The sequence below is a fragment of the Cupressus sempervirens genome, chromosome 7, assembly GCF_028749045.1.
Source record: "Cupressus sempervirens isolate cs-2001-9-10 chromosome 7, ASM2874904v1, whole genome shotgun sequence".
In the NCBI taxonomy this organism is placed as follows: domain Eukaryota; kingdom Viridiplantae; phylum Streptophyta; class Pinopsida; order Cupressales; family Cupressaceae; genus Cupressus; species Cupressus sempervirens.
In genome coordinates this window covers 228318501-228333861 of record NC_143124.1, presented here as the reverse complement: position 1 = coordinate 228333861, position 15361 = coordinate 228318501, and the positions used below count along the sequence as shown (strand labels likewise).

The 15361-nt window shown below is 38.3% G+C and overlaps 1 protein-coding gene across 1 annotated transcript; it reads right to left on the bottom strand.

Annotated features, from left to right (window-relative positions):
* Positions 1 to 554: 554 nt before the first annotated feature.
* LOC149546333 (UPF0481 protein At3g47200-like) lies at positions 555 to 2093 on the bottom strand. The gene has a single exon (XM_089793957.1). The coding sequence runs from the start codon at positions 2091 to 2093 to the stop codon at positions 555 to 557; it is 1539 nt and encodes a 512-aa protein (XP_089650083.1).
* Between the last annotated feature and the right edge of the window lie 13268 nt (positions 2094 to 15361).

Below are 15361 nucleotides of genomic sequence, written 5' to 3'. Positions count from 1 at the left end.
TGTTTTCCTTCAGCTGGTTCCCACAAATATTTCACCATACTACTGGAATCAATTTCCTGTGAAAAAAGAAAAGGTTCTACAAAACGGTTTACCTTTATTCCAAACTCTAAAGAAAAAACTTTTAAGCGGCAGAATGAATATGCACCTTACATATTTTGCCATCTATTAAGCCCTCATTTGCTAAACAATTTCGTATTCTTCTGCAGTGGGTTATACCGTTATTGAAGGATTAAAGTAATTTGCACAAGTAGTAGTATATGTTCAAAACAAATTATATAAAAGAAAGATGAAGATTCAGCTCAAATAATTTATATTTGGTAGTAATTATTAAAGATCCCTACATCAACAAACTGTAATAACTTTTAATTATTAAGTTACAGACCGAGAAACAAATTGAAAAAATATAGTAGCTTTCACCTAGTGAGCCACCAACCTAAGCGGCCAGGAGGCGAGCTTAACAATAACGAATGATAAACATGGACTACATTTATTCGGAAACCACACAATTTCAGAAAGTGGACAGCAGAAATGGAAAGGAGTAAGAACGATGAACTTCAAGAAGACTTTGGGTTGCAAGTGATAAACAAACAAAGCACTTGCGCCATTGTCATCCAAAGTAGCAGCACGGCAGCAATAGAACCACAAACCAGCCATGGCTTGGAAAAGTAAGCAGATATGAACTCACTCCACAGGATCTTGTACTTTCTTCCTCTGTACTTATGCAACCCTCTTCGCACATCATATATTACTTTGCACGACTTATAAGGTATCATCCCTGAACATAGAGAATTGAAGAGGTCTGCCACTTGCTGATTGCTTCCCAGAAAGTTGTTAATCACCTGAACCTTCCTTAACAAAGCAACATCCTCCTCGTTGTCAATCAACTCATCCATAAGTAGTATATATTGTGTCATTGGTCTTGGAAAGTACCTGCCTCTTGTGCTCACTTCCATTGCAATTAAATTGCTTAATACTGAATATAATTGTTGTGTTACCCTCATTTCTGGTAAATAGAGCGTCGTTGTTTTCTCATCAAATCTTATCCATTCAATGGCTGAACCCTTGTTTTCTGGTCGATTTTCAAAGGTCACTCTGTAAATGCTCACGCCTGCGCGTGTGAGCTCAGAAGCTGTAGGCAGCTTCACATAGTTTAGCTGAATATTTTCGTCCGGGCTTGTATTCGAGGAGAGAAAGCCCAAACAATGTTTACACCAACGTCCACAAAAGGTCTTCACTGAATCAGCTCCACTTTTAAACCAGATCTGCACTGGATTGTGAGATGAAAAGAATCTTGGCTGAGTATTTCCGGGGCTTGTATTTGATGAAGGAAAGCAAGGACGCAGCTTACGCCAACGTCCACAAATGGCCAGCTTCATCGAATCAATGCCCTTCCTGAAGTGGATCTGCATGCTGTTGCGCAAAGGCGGCATTCGATACGCTTCCTCATTTTGGTAGTTGTTAACATAACTGCCAACCAAACCGAAGTGGAGCATTTCGAGGACATGAGAATATTTTTTATCATAAGGTGGAGGCATGTACCACGTAAATATTCTGTGTCTGGTCAGGCGCCCGAGGACCATGTCCGCTAATTCATCCAACTTTTGACCGGCGACTTCTGGGGAACCCATCTTGATTTGAAGGATGTCCTTCAAAATCCAGAGAGGAATTTGATTTTCAAATAAGAGCAAATCACTCATTAATCCTTCCCTTATGGGACTTTGAAATTCGACATCAAAAACTGGATCATATCTCCATGTGAATTCTTTCCCTCCTCTTTCATAAATTCTTTTAGCAGAAGCACCACCTCTTAGATAATTGAGAAGAAATTCATAAATAAAGCATGCATCCCTGGTGACTGTCCACGCTAATTCTATAGAACTGCAGGAAATACGTTCACCATAGAACCTCCTAATCTGCTCGTCCTTCGGCAGCAGTTTGCCTTCAACAAATGACTTGATAGAAGCCTGCGGGTGATATTTCATGATCCTGACATGCATCCTTCGAAGAGCCTCATTTTTAGATTTCTCCATGCCTTTCAGCTCCTCCTTCCCATGATGGAAAGGTCCGATGGAAACAAAACGTGGAGTATACATAAGATGAGAGCGTCGCCCAAATCGGGTATGTCCTCTTCTTTCATTGTCACCTCATGCCCGACTTCAATTATACAGCTGCTCAAATCGATCACTTCTATTTCTTGACAGCCCATTCAGATATATTTACCAACTCCCTTCGATCCTTAATTTGAGAATGGGATAGTAGCAAGTATGCTTAACAAGAAGGCTGCCCGCAAACGCACTTACTAGTCATCAACTTCAATGTTAAAGAAATCTTCCAACCTTATGCAGGACCTACACCAGGAATCCTTCTGTAGCTTTGGCGAGAAAAATGGTATCTGAAGGGCTGCATTGACAAATGTAATAATCTATCGTCCAATTATATTACTTATTTAATTTAACATCTGCGGATTTTTTTTTCAAGGCTGTCGAATTATAATGGCATAAAATAATCTAGAGAGGACAAAGGTGTAATATTAAGTTGGAGAGGAAGGCCAACGTACTTTGGTGGAAAACAATATACTCGTCCATTTAACTGGGTAAGTAATATTTACTAAAGCCCATTTAAAGCGTGAACGAAGCTAGGAGTAAATTCTATTCTTATCCATCTCATTGGGTAACCAACATTTTAAATTATACGGTGAACAAAGTTAAGAATAAATTACCTCTTCATCTTTATTCAGCTAAACTTTATATTAAAAACTTAAAATAAGTTGAATCTGAAAATAAGTTAAACTGTGTAAAAGTTATTCTAGTATTATCAAGGTAAGATTTAAGTTCATTGTCAAACTAATAACAATCTTAACTTAAGTTCATCGTCAAAATAATAATAATATTAGATCTTTTGTTAGACTTGTTCTTATGTCTTGCCTCAACTTTATAAAATTCCAATTTTTCATCAAAGAAAAATATAAATTGTATTATTATTTTTAAAATTAATATGTAAATATTATATTTTTAAATTAAAAACTAACATTTAGTTACACATTATTTATATTTCATGTAAATTTAGTGAATTCAAAGATAATTATTTTGTAGGATTTATGTTAATTATGCACACAATTGATTTTATAAATAGATCATGATGACATTTTCTATTTTTCTGAATTTTTTATAGACTTACTAGATACTATTTGTTCTAAAATTCAAATTTCTATTAACTTTTACTTTCATGAGATACAAGATTTAAGTATAATCTTTAATCATTTTTTCCAATTTTATTAGATTGAGAATATTTCACACTATTTTGAACAGATTTAACAATTGATTTTTTAGATTTTCTAGTCATTTTATAATAGATTATAATTAAATTGATGAGAGATCTAACAAGAAAATGATTTCCCAATATAATTATAATATAAAAATGCTTAGAAATCAAAATAATATAATTAAGTAAATGACATTTAACTTTACTATGTACGATTGGAATATCAAGCAAAACACGTCTATTGAATTTTCATTCTAGAGAAAAATCCAAAGCACCGAGAAAAATTATGATTCGGGCTTTGAAAAAAGAAAATTATGATTCTTGCCTTGCAACAAGGGTTCCCACGTATTTCGTGGGAAAATCCAATTTGTCATGGCTCTTTTGGTCCCACATAGTAACATACTATTCAAATTAATTACCATTGTTCCTTCCAGGGAAAAGTAGTATACTTCAACTTTTTAATGGAAAGGATGCAATATTTAAATTCTCAAGAGTCATTGCTAGGGTCTCTATTTATTTCAGTTACACAAGAGATATCAGTCTTTATAGAGGATTCTTTTATGACACATAATCTTATTAGTGTTAATATATAATTTTTATTATTAGCTTTAGTTTAGGTTTTATCGCAAAAAGAGGGGTAAAAATTTATTAAGACAAAAAGGAATACAACAAGGAGAGCTTAACAAGGAGCTCGCAACAAGATCATCAAATTCTTGCACCATCTCAAAGGACAGTTGCCCCCTATCCCTAACATTCCAACCCGGATCATGACTAGAAGCCCATTTGGCTAAACAATCAGCAGGTCTATTCCATTCTCGCGGAATATACTTGAACCTAATGAACTGAAAAGAGGAAGAGAAGAAAAGAATCTACTTAACAACAGTGGCCAGCTGCCAACTAACATCTTCAAGCTTTTGCGAAGAAAGCATGTTCACCACCACCTGGGAATCAGACTCACAAATAATCTTACTCCATCCCCACAAGCAACACTGTTCCACAGCATATAAAATAGCCTGAGCTTCCATGAGATTGTTAGTATAATCACCCTTATGAATTGAGAAGAAAAATTTAACATTCCTAGAACTACAACGAACCACTCCGCCAATACCAGCCGGACCAGGATTCCCACGAGAAGAACCATCAGTGTTAATTTTCAGAACTCCACAGGGAGGAGGATTCCAGTGCCCATCCTGGTTAACCCGACCCTTCCTCTAATGGTGAAGCTGCCTGGACATAGAAGGAAACCTATGAGCCACAACCCCATCCTGCAGATGAAAATTGAGGCGATTACAGATAGCAAGATCAACCGGATCCATACCCCCATCAAGCTCACACTTCACAAGAATAGTTTCCTGGAGAGAATGTGATATTTTCCACCAAAGATGTAAAACACCAAGCCGAACATCTTGGAATATGCGACAATTCCTCTCCAACCAGATATGCCAAAGCATGAAAGATGGGCCAGCAATCCAAGCAGCATGGAGAGAAGAAGACTTGGAGGGAGCACTACCCAAGCGAGCCCAGAACTCAGGCAAAGAGGAAGCATGCCGACAAGAGCAACCCCAAGCGCTCCACCAAAGGTGCCATATCTGAGTAGAATAGGAGCAATGGAAGAACAGATGGGAGATAGACTCCTCTCCATTACCACACAAAACATAATAAGAGGGGCCCTGAAATCCATGTTTACAAAGATTATCCCAGGTAAGACAACGGTTGTGAGCCACTAGCCGCATGAAAAAATTGCACTTGGACCAAGAAACTTTATTCTAGACTTGCTTCCACCAAGGGACCTCAGCATCCCCAAATAATTGTCTAGTTATCTCCTGATACCCAGTAGAGACATGATATTTACCAGACAAGGTACCGCCCCAAGCCAATACATCTGGACCAAGAAAAGAGGAACACTCTCTAGAGGCCAGAATTTGAGAAAGCTCCTGACGATCCATGTCTGTACCTCCAGGAGGCCAATTAGAGGAATGCTTCCATCTATAACCAACAACAGGTCCCAATTGATAAGCAGTCTTGTAATGAGCGACTTTATCCCATCCAGCGGCAAGAAAAGAGTCACAAAGAGGCTGAAGATGAGGGTATATGGATAAAATGGGAGGGAATCCATCCCAAGCATCAGACCAAAACAAAGCCTGAGAACCTCCTTTACATATCCAGAACAGACCCCTCTTCACCAACATCGCACCTGTCTTCAAAGTATGCCAAACCATTGAGCCACGACCTTCAAGAGGAAGTGCAAAAACAGAGTAAGGATTAGCACCATGAAAATATTTATGAGTGATAATACGAGCCCAAAGTTGATGCTGTCCAGAGCACCATCGCCAATAAAGTTTAGCAGCCAAAGCTTGTCTACTCAATAGAGCAGAACGAAGACCAAGACCACCCTCCTTTTTAGGCCTACAAAAAGTTGCCCAATTAACCAAGCTCCATTTTGTACTATGCAAATTACCACTCCAAAGGAATTGTCGAGAAAGAGCATCAAACTCCTTGAGAAAGTAAATAGGTGCAGCATGAACCATGCTTCTATAAGTAGGAAGAGCTTGGATAACAGCTTGAAGAAGAGTAACCCGGGCAGCAGTAGAAAGCCATCTATGAGTCCAATGATTTACCTTATCCTGAAGCTTGGTAATCAAATTTTTCCAGAAGAGATGTGGCTGCCTGGAAACAGCAATAGGAATGCCAAGATAAGTCAGAGGAAGTGAACCTATCTAAAACCGTAGGATACCAACAATCCTGTGCTGAATAGAATCAGGAGTGTTAAAAAAGTAAATGAAAGATTTGTGCTCATTAACTTTTTGGCCTGAAGCTGCCAAATATACATCCAAAGCATGTCGAAAGGCTTCAACTTCCTTGATCCTAGCAAGATCGACAAGAGCAGAATCATCAACAAATTGAAGATGGGAAAGAGAAGGTAAGCCATTACCCCACCGCCAGCCTTGAATAGAATTCTGGGACACCTGATGCTTAATGAATCTGCCCAAGCCTTCAGCCATGATGATGAATAGATATGGGGAGAGAGGGTCACCCTGGCGGAGGCCTCTAGAAGCACCAAATAGTTGTGAAGGTTGACCATTAATAAGAATAGAAAAAGAGGCAGAAGTAACGCAACTCATAATCCAACTCACCCAGTCAGAGCTAAATCCAAAAGAAAGAAGAATACTCCTTAGGAAGCTCCATTTAACTCTATCGTAGGCCTTAGCCATATCTAGCTTAACAAACATGGCTCTCTCCCTTGAAGTAGCCATAGAGTGAATAGCCTCAGTAGCAATAACCACCCCATCCAAAATTTGTCTTCCAGCAACAAAACCACCTTGTTCTTCTGAGATAATAATGGGAAGCCACCTTTTCAGTCTCTCAGCAATCAGCTTAGTAATAACTTTGTAGACCACATTACATAAGGCAATTGGTCTTAAAAACTCCAATTGATTAGCACCCTCTCTCTTAGGAATAAGAGTCAAGAATGTAGAGTTCAAAGCTCGAAGCATCTGCTTGCTAGCATAGGATTCTTTAACCACCTCCAACAAATCATGATTAATGATGTCCCAAAATTCCTGAAAGAATTCAACTAGAAAACCATCAGGACCAGGAGCCTTCCCTTTAGGCATGCCAAAAACCACTGCCTCCAGCTCTTCCAAAGAGATAGGACGCATGAGATAATCATTCATTTCCTGAGTGATAAGGGAAGGAATACAGGAAAAAATAATATTTTCTTCATTATCAGCAGGAGGAGAGTCCTCAGAGAAGAGGGTAGAGAAGTACGAAATAGGCTCCTGGAACAAAGCTGGCAAGGAATTCAGTTGGATACCTTGAGAATTAACCAAAGAAGAGATAGTGCTCTAATTTCGGCAAGATTGCACTATTTTATGGAAAAAGGCAGTGTTTCGATCACCTTCCTGGAGCCAATCAACTCGAGCCTTTTGCTTCCAAAAAATTTCCTCTCGAAGTTGCCATTCTTCTACAGCTCTAGAGGCAAGGGATTCAGCCTGGCCAAGATCCTCCGAGAAACCTCGATCTCTAATCTCCCTTGTGATGACATCAAGATTTTCTTGAGCAAGCCTCTTCATAAAGTGAAGATTCCCAAAGCATTCCCTATTCCATATCTTGAGCTGCCTTTTAACATATTGAAGCCTTTTAGAAAATGAGAACATTGCAGTACCATATGCAGGGGCACCATCTTTCCACCAACAAAAAACAAAATCATGAAGAGAGGAGTCACGAAGCCACATCAACTGGAACTTAAAAGGAGGATGCTTCGGAACATAAGCCCCTATAGCGGAAAATTTGATTGGCCAATAATCTGAACCCCTCCAATCAAGGATTTCTGAAGAGATAGTAAGGGTGCCACTAAGCCAGAAGCAAGAAACAAGAAATCTATCCAGGCGTTCTAAGATAGCAGCAACACCAATCCTGTGATTATTCCAGGTATAGAGGCCATTAGAAGGCTTAACATTAGAGATATGCAAAAGAGATATGTGTTGCCGAAGAAGAGCAGAAGAAGGCCCCAATCTAGCCAAACCACCATGCTTCTCTTCTAGACTTAAAACTGAATTGAAGTCCCCTACTAACACCCAAGGATGATAAGGATGACAATTTCTAACATATTGAATATGTTCCCAAAGTTCCTCCTTTCCCACAAGATCAACAGGTGCATACACATTAGTAACCATGATTACCTCTCCTGAGTCTAGAGCAGAAGCTACCATAGAGAGAGCTAAGCGAGAAGACATCTAGCCAAGAGGAGAAATTTTTTGAGGATCCTAAAATATAGCTAAACCACCAGCACTGCTTGTTGCCCCAACACACTGGCATTGGCCACGAGACCAAATACTAGAGGCATGTTGGACCATAGACTCCACAGAGAGCTTAGTCTCTTGGATACAAAAAACATCAGGACTATGATCAACCACCAAGTTATGAATAGCCTTTTGTCTAGGGATGCTATTCAACCCCCTTACATTCCATGAGAGAATAATCATCATTGGGTAGATTTGGGAAAATGAGAATCCAAAGGTTTCACTGAACCAGACTCAATCAATATATCTCCTGTGAGTTTAATCTTCTCTTGGTCTATTTTGCGTCCACTCCTTAGAGGGGGAGAAGAAGAAGCCCGCTTAAAAGGTCGAGGCAGCAACCCCCAGGGGAGAGGAGATCCCTTGCCCTTACCTGATGGTAGCACATCCTTAACCAAGTCGGCCAAAACAACATCATCATCTTCCAACACTGCAGGAGTCACCAGAGCCGCTGTCACAGGAGCTACAGGAACCTCACAATTCTGATATACTACAACTTGAGATGCCCCACAAGCATCATTAGGAACAGATCTCTCATCTAGGCAAGCTGGATCAGAAGAGATAGGAGGAGGAATACCCTCCTCTAGAACCATACTATCCAGCACCTCAAAACGGTTAAAACCTAAATCAGATAATCTTTCTTTCAAAGGCCTCTTTTGACCACGTCCCTTAGCTTGAGGACGAACAGGGGTAAATCCATCCTTATCCTGCATTGGAGCCTTACCCTTACCTGTAGCATCTTGTGGATTCATCCCCTTGGTAGTATTAACCATTTGAGATTGTCCTTTCCCTGTAGTATCTGCCAAACCACCAGCATTTCCAGCTGTAGACCGATCCACTCCTTTGAAACTCGAGTTACGGGGGCACTGTCACAGTAAATGACCATACTCATGACAAATCCGGCAACGGAAAGGGAGGGATTCATAATCTAACTACTGCACCCAAGAAGAATCCTCCAGACAAATTTCCAAAGAATCTGGTAATGGGTTAATCAAATTAATTTCAACACTAATTCTAGCAAAAGAAATACCCTTTTTATCGAGGGTTTGATGTGCGATCGCAGCTGGCTTCCCCAACAAAGCAGCAATTTGCCGAAGGATGTCTTCATGCCAAAATTCCAAGGGAAGATGAGGCAAGCGAACCCAAACTGGCACTGTTGAAGGGAGATCCTCAGCAGAATTAAAACCTGAATGCCAAGGTTTGACAAATAACCCCACATTGTTGTAGAAATAAGGGCCTCCTTCAAAAAAATGATCATGATCAGACATGCAAGAGAATACAACAAAAAAATAACTATTCCCTGCCAACATAATCTCCATATTGCGTTCCACCTGCCAAGAGCGGCGGATCCGTGCCTCAAGAGCGGATAGGGAAATTCGGATTCCAAGAAATTTGCATATCAAAGCATGCTTGGTCCAATAATCAATGTCCTCCATTACAGTCGTTGGAGGAATAATCAGAATAGGGCGATCATGGCTACGCGGAAGACAACCATTAACTTTTTTCAGCTTGGAGCTCTCCCCTGAATAAAATGATTCAGATCGCATTGCATGCATAGTTGGAGAAGAACGATCTATTCTCACCAATGGAGAAGAAATCCCAGGCCCTTCCATGCAAACAATAAAACCCCCAATCCAAAATTGACTGCAGAAGATCTCCAAAAACACCGACACAAATTATGTCCAGTAGCTAACAATCCAAACAGAACAGAAAAATAGTAAAGATCAAACACCAAGAATAGGCTAGGGGAAAAACCCTAGCCCAGCCGACAACCAACGCTTCTCAGAGACTCCATCTAGAGTTATCGTTTTATCTTGTTTACTTATTATTCATACTTATATGATTGCATACTGAGGAAATGTCATGCCCCCACCATAGACTTTCGGACCACAGCCATTAGTAATCAACTATCCCAGCGTAGAAGATGCAAATAAGCACTTATCATTGGTAATGATGCTCTAAAAGGGTTTGTGGTAAACCTAGTGTGACTCGAACTGGAGTTGATGCGTAGCACCGAGATCATTAGCCTAACACTACGCCTTACGACTCGCCTTCACACCAACTCGGCTACTCACTCACCCTTAAAAGGGTTTGTGGTAAACCTAGTGTGACTCGAACCAGAGTTGATGCGTAGCACCGGGATCATTAGCCTAACACTACGCCTCACGACTCACCTTCACACCAACTCGGCTACTCACTCACCCTTAAAAGGGTTTGTGGTAAACCTAGTGTGACTCGAACCAGAGTTGATGCGTAGCACCGGGATCATTAGCCTAACACTACTCCTCACGACTCGCCTTCACACCAACTCGGCTACTCACTCACCCTTTAAAGGGTTTGTGGTAAACCTAGTGTGACTCAAACCAGAGTTGATGCGTAGCACCGGGATCATTAGCCTAACACTATGCCTCATGACTCACCTTCACACCAACTCGGCTACTCACTCACCCTTAAAAGGGTTTGTGGTAAACCTAGTGTGACTCGAACCAGAGTTGATGCGTAGCACCGGGATCATTAGCCTAACACTACGCCTCACGACTCGCCTTCACACCAACTCGGCTACTCACTCACCCTTAAATTAAATTAAATATTAAATTGAAATTTGAATATTGAGTTATGAATTCATGTGTGAAATGTATAAAAGTAAAATTTGTTTTATTAATTAGGTAATTGACTATTAAAAATAATAGATAAAATATAAATTTAATAAATTGTAATATGAAGTGTAGTTAGTGGAAGGTTAATTTTCAAGTTAAAATTATTAGCTTCATATTAATATATTTATAAATTCACTAAATACCTTTGTGTCTGTGTGTGCGTGTAATTTAACAAAACTATTAGTGTCTTATTAACTAATCATTCTTTTTCTTTTTTTTCTAACAAATTTTAAAAAATCAAACCTTATTGACTCCCTCATTTTAATTATGAATATCACATTTATGAGATGATAGTTGATAAATAAGAAGTGGTTTATCTACCTAAAGAACCCCAATTCCCACACATGTACTTGTTTTACCAAAATATGCAAAAATAGCTACCCATGGATATCAAATTTATATGCAATGATCTTTTCTCATTTTCGCACACTAAAACCGTGTGAGAGTATGGACTTTTAAAATCCTCCAAACATATTTTTACTAGTAGATAATCTCGTGAGATGTGAGTATAATATTTGTAGCTGAAGCATTTGAGCAATACAAATCCACAAAGCTTGAAGAATACTTGCATGAAAAAGATAAGAGGTAATGACAAAAGATCTACCCTTATAAAAGGAGATCGAAACCCGAAAAAGGGTCACCTAAAAGGTAAAAGTAATTTAATAATTTTTAATTAATTATTAAATGTGAATGCATAAGTGCATAGAGTGAAATCTTAAGAAGGGAATAAAGGTAATTCAATAAATGAGATTAAATTAACGCTTTACTCTAACACCCCCCCTTAAGATGAGCAACAATGTGGCTACAAATAATGCAAAAAGAGCAAGGAAACTAAAATGCAATGTGGAAAGCAAACTTGGGTCCTGACAACAAGGCTTGATGAGGTACCCAATCACAACCAAATCTCTATGAAATGGAGAAATAGAGAAAATCTAGTGGGGAAAACTCTACTCCAAAAAGAGACAACAAGAAAAGAAGGAAGGCAAGAGTCATCACTGAGACCTCCCAAGGATAACTTCCTTCACCTTAAGCATAGAACATAGTTCAAGATACAATGAGGATGCAAAAGTTTTAGTGAAGATGTCTACAACCTACTGAGTAGTAGGAACGTATTTCAAGCTCAAACTACCATCCTGAATTGGATGCTTAATGAAGTGCATATGACACTCAATGTGCTTGGTCTATTGATACTTAACTAGGTTGTAGGAAATGTGTATAACATTTTGATTGTCACACCATAGAAAGGTGTTGGAAATAATCAAGACTATGCTAAGTTACTAAGAGGGGAGGGGTGAATCAGTAACTTCTAAAACTATACCAATTTCAATTCTTAATTCAATAAATCAATTGGCACTTAATTCATCACAACTAATGTAATTGCATGCATGAGAAACTAAAAATATGAAAGCATCCATAACACTTGAACTCAAAAATTTGGTGACCCAGAAACCTTTCAAATAGAAAGTAAAACTGGGGTGGGGATGATACCCACAAACATTAGTACTATAGCATAAAGTTTGCCAGTTAAGGATTACATTGATCACGTTTAATGATCTACCATGTTAGGAGCAATTAGGACTACTAGGTCAACCTTATTAGAGGTTTTACAAACATACAATGAAGTATGCACTCGATAAATAGATTTATGAAAGACTATTAAGTCTAACTTGTTAGAGAATTTTGACTTGTTCACCTATTAGGATGAAGTGGTAGATCTCTGACTTGCAACTGAGTTTGCTGATAGAGATTCCTTGGTGTACTGATCACCTTTCTGTGATAGATATATCTCTGCTACTCCTTATACTATTATGGCCTTTACAATTTGCTCTTCTTTTGTTGTATTACTTGCACATTCACTTTCACATTCATACACTACTTCATATATTTCATACCCTTATTCCTTGGATATGATAAAATACATTACATATATATACCAATCCAAATTACAAAATTACAAAGTTGGCTCACATGAAGACTGACTTGGTGAAGTTCTGATACATAGAATCTACCATCATTACTCGGCTTGTCGTGCACTTGGTAGATGTAGAAGCTTGATCCATACTAATCACTTTAAAGTAGTCTTGAACTCAGCCTACAGTGGTGACTCAGTAGATACTATGCAACTCAGCATAAACTAAATCATTTGTTTACCATGACCGAACTCGATAAACACTAGCACCATAAGCTTGGTTAACACTAGCTTTGCATTACATGAACTGTGAACTCGATAGACACTATAATGCTTGGTAACCACTAATAAACTTGGTGTATTCTGAAATGCTCAATTTGAACTACTCGACTTTGTACTAATTGAATTTGCTCATTAACCACTGAGATGCTTGGCAAACATTGTAAACTATAAAATTAGCTCGATAGTCATAAAAAATATGAATAATTGTGTGTCACTAATAAAAAACTTGACTAATATGTCAACACAAGTTGGAACTACTAGGAGAAAATCCAAACTTGTCATCAATAGTCAAAGCCACAAAACCTCTTGACTAGCCAATACAACTACCTTATATTCTGGCTCTATAGATGATAATGCATGAGCATGCTGCTTCTTGCAAGATCATGTGATAGGACAAGAACCAAGACAAAAGACAAAAATAGAAGTAGAGTTGCAATCATCAATATCACCAACCCAATCTAAATTTTTGAAACCAACAATGTGAGGATCCCCTAATGTGTAGTGAAAATCATAACATGGTGTACCCTTAATGTACCTCAAGATACATTTGGAAGATTTCCAATAAATCAGATGCGGATAATGGGAGAATCAAGAAATAAGTCCAACTACAAAGGAAATATAAGGATGAGTGTGTGTCAGGTAGAACAAACTACCCACAAGCTATCTATATAGAGTGGAATCCACTGTAGGAGTAGAGAAATTGATAGATAAAACAACACCTGACTGAAAAGATGTGGGAGTAGGCTTGTAATCAAGCATGTGAAATCTCTAAAGAATATCAAGAGCATATTTTTGCTAGAGTATGGTTATCCCATCCAAAGATTGGAAAACCTGTAGGCCCAAAAAATAATGCAAAAGTTCAAGGTTTGTACGAAATTTAGAACTAATGTTGTAAACCATGCTTAGTGAAAAATTCTTTGAAAGATTGATTTACATATTAACCCTCATTGTCATTGCATATACACTTGATAGAAATACTAGATTACTTCTCTAGAAATCTCTTAAAGGTTTGAAAGGAATCAAAGACATTGGACATGTACTTCAAAAAGTACACTCATGTGCATCTAGAGAAGTCATCTATGAAGTTGAGAACATATCAAGCACCTAAAAAATATGGAGTCAGAAATGATATAAGAGCATTGTGTATCAACTTCAATGGTGCCTTAGCATGTGTGGATCTACCTGCCAGAGAAAGATCTCTATGATGTTTGCCAAGTGCACAACCTTGACACACACCATTAGTACAAGAGATTTGATGAACCCAACGAATAGCTCCTATGTACTCATCTACTATAGATATTTGTAGTTGACATAGCCAAAACACTCATGTCAAATTTTTCTCATTGTGTTTGCATGGGAAATTAGAGAAACACCTGTAGAATTAGACTCTCAAATCCATCAAACTAATATAAGTAAGACTAAAGATCAACACTCCTTGCAACAATAACCAAGTTAGGATCATAGAGATCTCGAATAACCACATCATGTGGTGAGAACTCAACTATCTTTCTAGAGCCTGAATGACAGATCTGAAAGATAGACATGAGGTTCAAAGATATGGTTGGAACCAAGAGAACATCTTGTAATGAACCACCTTCTAAAGAGATAGTTCCTAAACTTGTGACTGAAAGTTGAGAAGAATCACCAACTACAATTTGTATAGTAACACTTTGACCAAGTGAGGTAACCAAATTAGGTGAATGTGCCTTATGATGTAAAGCACTAAAATCAAGAATCCAAGAAGCTGTAGAAGAAACTACTCGTGTAGAAAAAACATGTCATTTCCCTATAGGAGGAGGTGGAGGATTTAGAGAAGTAATACTAGTATATTCCATGGCCTCCTCTAAAGCCTCAAGACATTTCCAACACCTAGAAATAGGATGTCATTCCTTTCTAGAAAAATAGTATGGATGACATGTATACTTCTTAGTCTTGGAGGAAAACAAACCAAATATAGAAGAATTGCCCTTCTGAGATGGCTTCTGAAAATTTTATTTGGGAGTAGACTTGGAGGAACTCTTTCTTCTTGCTGAATCTAGCTAATACTTCAAGTTTCTGCTTCAGCATTCTTCTAGATGTCTGAGCTACAAATGCCTTTGTCTTTGAACTAGTCATAGAATCCAACTGTGTAAGCTTCGAATGCTCTCTAGTCAAGAAATCACAAAAGACCTCAAAAGTAAGTATAAAAAATCTATTACCCAAAGCATCTTTGGTAGAATAGAATGTACAAGAAAAAATTTGAAAGTTCCCTCAAAGCTTAGAGAGAATTAGATAAATATGCGTAGTGTCATCCTTCGTCTTTCAACAACCCTGCAATAAGGATCTCTATTGATTAAACTTCATCAAGAAGTCATTAATGGTTAGAAAGAAATCCAGTACAAGAGAGGTAAGCTTTGCCTCAATTTGAATTTCCCTAAACTTATTCACAATACCAAACAAGCCTTGAATCCTCA